This window comes from Ursus maritimus, assembly GCF_017311325.1.
Source record: "Ursus maritimus isolate PB19 chromosome X unlocalized genomic scaffold, ASM1731132v1 scaffold_X1, whole genome shotgun sequence".
NCBI classification, from domain to species: Eukaryota; Metazoa; Chordata; class Mammalia; order Carnivora; family Ursidae; genus Ursus; species Ursus maritimus.
The window spans coordinates 61,872,541-61,874,938 of NW_024423319.1; the positions used below are offsets into that span (position 1 = coordinate 61,872,541).

A 2,398-nucleotide genomic window follows, 5' to 3' on the forward strand; every position below is an offset into this window, starting at 1 on the left:
GTATTGAGTTTGAGAAGTTCTTTGTAGATCTTGGATACCAGTCTTTTATCTGTAGCATCATTTGCAAATATATTCTCCCATTCTGTGGGCTGCCTCTTAGTTTTTTTGACTGTTTCCTTGGCTGTGCAGAAGCTTTTTATCTTGATGAAGTCCCACAAGTTCATTTTTTCTTTTGTTTCTCTTGCCTTTGGAGATGTGTCATGAAAAAGGTTGCTTTGGCCGGTGTCGTAGAGGTTGCTGCCTATGTTCTCCTCTAGGATTTTGATGGATTCCTGTCTCACATCGAGGTCTTTCATCCATTTGGAGTTTATCTTTGTGTATGGTGTGAGAGAGTGGTCAAGTTTCATTCTTTTGCATGTAGCTGTCCAATTTTCCCAGCACCATTTATTGAAGAGACTGTCTTTTTCCACCAGATGTTTTTTCCTGCTTTATCAAAGATTAGTTGCCCAAAGAGCCGAGGGTCCATTTCTGGGTTCTCTATTCTGTTCCATTGGTCGTTGTGTCTGTTTTTGTGCCAGTACCATGCTGTCTTTGTGATCACAGCGAAAAAGTGAGTTTCTCATTTTTATAGGTCTTCCCATTTTTTTCTTAGTTCATTAGCAAGTATTAAATCTGTTCATAAATGTACATCCTTTTGCAGCAAACCTGTTTTTCACTTTTGTTATTTAACGTATCTTAACAGATATTAAAAGTATATAGCTGCTTATTTCAATGGTAGTTAGAATTGACAGAATTGATATTCTTTACACCGTAGTTAACTTTTCCCCCTCCCCAACAGGGCATGACTGCTTACTTGGACTTGCTGCTGGGGAACTGCTATCTGATGCCCCTCAATACCTCTATTGTTCTGCCTCCAAAGAATTTGATGGAGTTTTTCGGGAAACTGGCAGTATGTATTCTGGATGTCAAATTTTTATTTAAGCGTTTGCTCCCTCATTTAAAAAAATAATGATTTGAGCCAAAACATTCCATTTTATTGAAATAATTTTATAATAAAAAGTATGCTGTAACCTAAAAGCACCTTAAAAATAGTTTATTTTAAAAAATTATATCTGCTATAGGCAAGGATTTAAATGGTGTTTTTAAGAAGTTCTTATTTTAATCTTTTTAAACAAATTTTAGAGTGGCAAATACTTGCCTCAGACTTATGTGGTTTATGAAGACCTGGTTGCTGTGGAGGAGATTCGCGATGTTAGTAACCTTGGCATCTTTATTTACCAACTTTGCAACAATCGCAAGTCCTTCCGCCTTCGCAGAAGAGATCTCTTGCTGGGTAGGTGATACAGTCTGTCCTTCAACCTGTGTTATTGGGAAAGTGAAGGAGAGTGAAGGTGGAGTACAGGAGAAAAGTAGGGAATAAATTTGGTATGTTTTCATTTCCATAGAAAGTTAAAAAATCAATTCTTTGTGCATTTTCTCACAGGTTTCAACAAACGTGCCATTGATAAGTGTTGGAAGATTAGACACTTCCCCAACGAATTTATCGTTGAGACCAAGATCTGTCAAGAATGAGAGGCAACAGAAAAATAATATCCTTAGTAATAAGAAATCAGAGTTTTACAATATGACTTCAACATTAAAGTGTGTAGGATACTCATATTTACTCATGCATATACTTTATAGCTTATACCAAAAAAAAAGAGAAGGAAATAAAAACTACTAACCACTGCAAGTTCTTGTCAATTTTTAGTTTAATTGACATTGCTTGTTGTTTGAAATTGAAATTAAACGATTCTATGTTTTTCTTTTTAATTCACAGGGTTTAGGCTTCTGAAATTAGCATGAATATGTCAGCTAACATCCTGACAATAAATTCCATCCTTTGTGTATGTGTTTTTAAGTAAGATCTTCACTCAATCTTATAGTAAAACATGTTTTAAATTCAAGATACTTAAAATTATTTCTGAAAGTTTTGTGTAAAACATGTCAAATCTCTTAACATTGCTAAGTTTTGTTTTATTTTTCATTTTATACAACTTTCCTGAATTTAGAAATTATCATTGCATTTCTATTAGGTGCTCTGTAATAGATTTGATTTAAATGTAAAAAAAATTCATAAAGAAGTCATTTTCCCAAATGCAGTGATTCTGTCTCTCTAATATCCATATTGTGAAATCCATAAAACTGTACAAGTGTTGAGGAATTTAGGTTGTATGACTTCTACAACCCTATAATAAATTTTGCCATATTCAAACATTGTTTCTCACTGAATGCAGATAATTAACATTACTTATTTAGCTTTGGTATACCTGAAATAGATCTAAAATTATGAACTCAGCTCGGCACTTACTCCTACCTCCACACATTTCTATTTTGTAATCTCATATTTTATTCCTCTTTTGATATTATATCAATTACTCTTTTATAAATTCTTCATAACTGGCATACAGGTAAATTC

The 2,398-nt window shown here is 33.6% G+C and overlaps 1 protein-coding gene across 3 annotated transcripts in view; it reads left to right on the forward strand.

The window, feature by feature from the left end:
• Positions 1–2,194, forward strand: part of ITM2A (integral membrane protein 2A) — a 7,182-nt gene extending 4,988 nt beyond the window's left edge. For all 3 annotated transcript variants that reach the window (XM_008700609.2, XM_008700607.2, XM_008700608.2), the window contains 3 exons: positions 779–889; positions 1,123–1,273; positions 1,424–2,194. In XM_008700609.2, the coding sequence (XP_008698831.2) occupies positions 779–889; positions 1,123–1,273; positions 1,424–1,512 (351 nt within the window). In that variant the 3' untranslated portion in view covers positions 1,513–2,194. The remainder of the gene's footprint in view (positions 1–778; positions 890–1,122; positions 1,274–1,423) is intronic.
• The last annotated feature ends 204 nt before the right edge of the window (positions 2,195–2,398 follow it).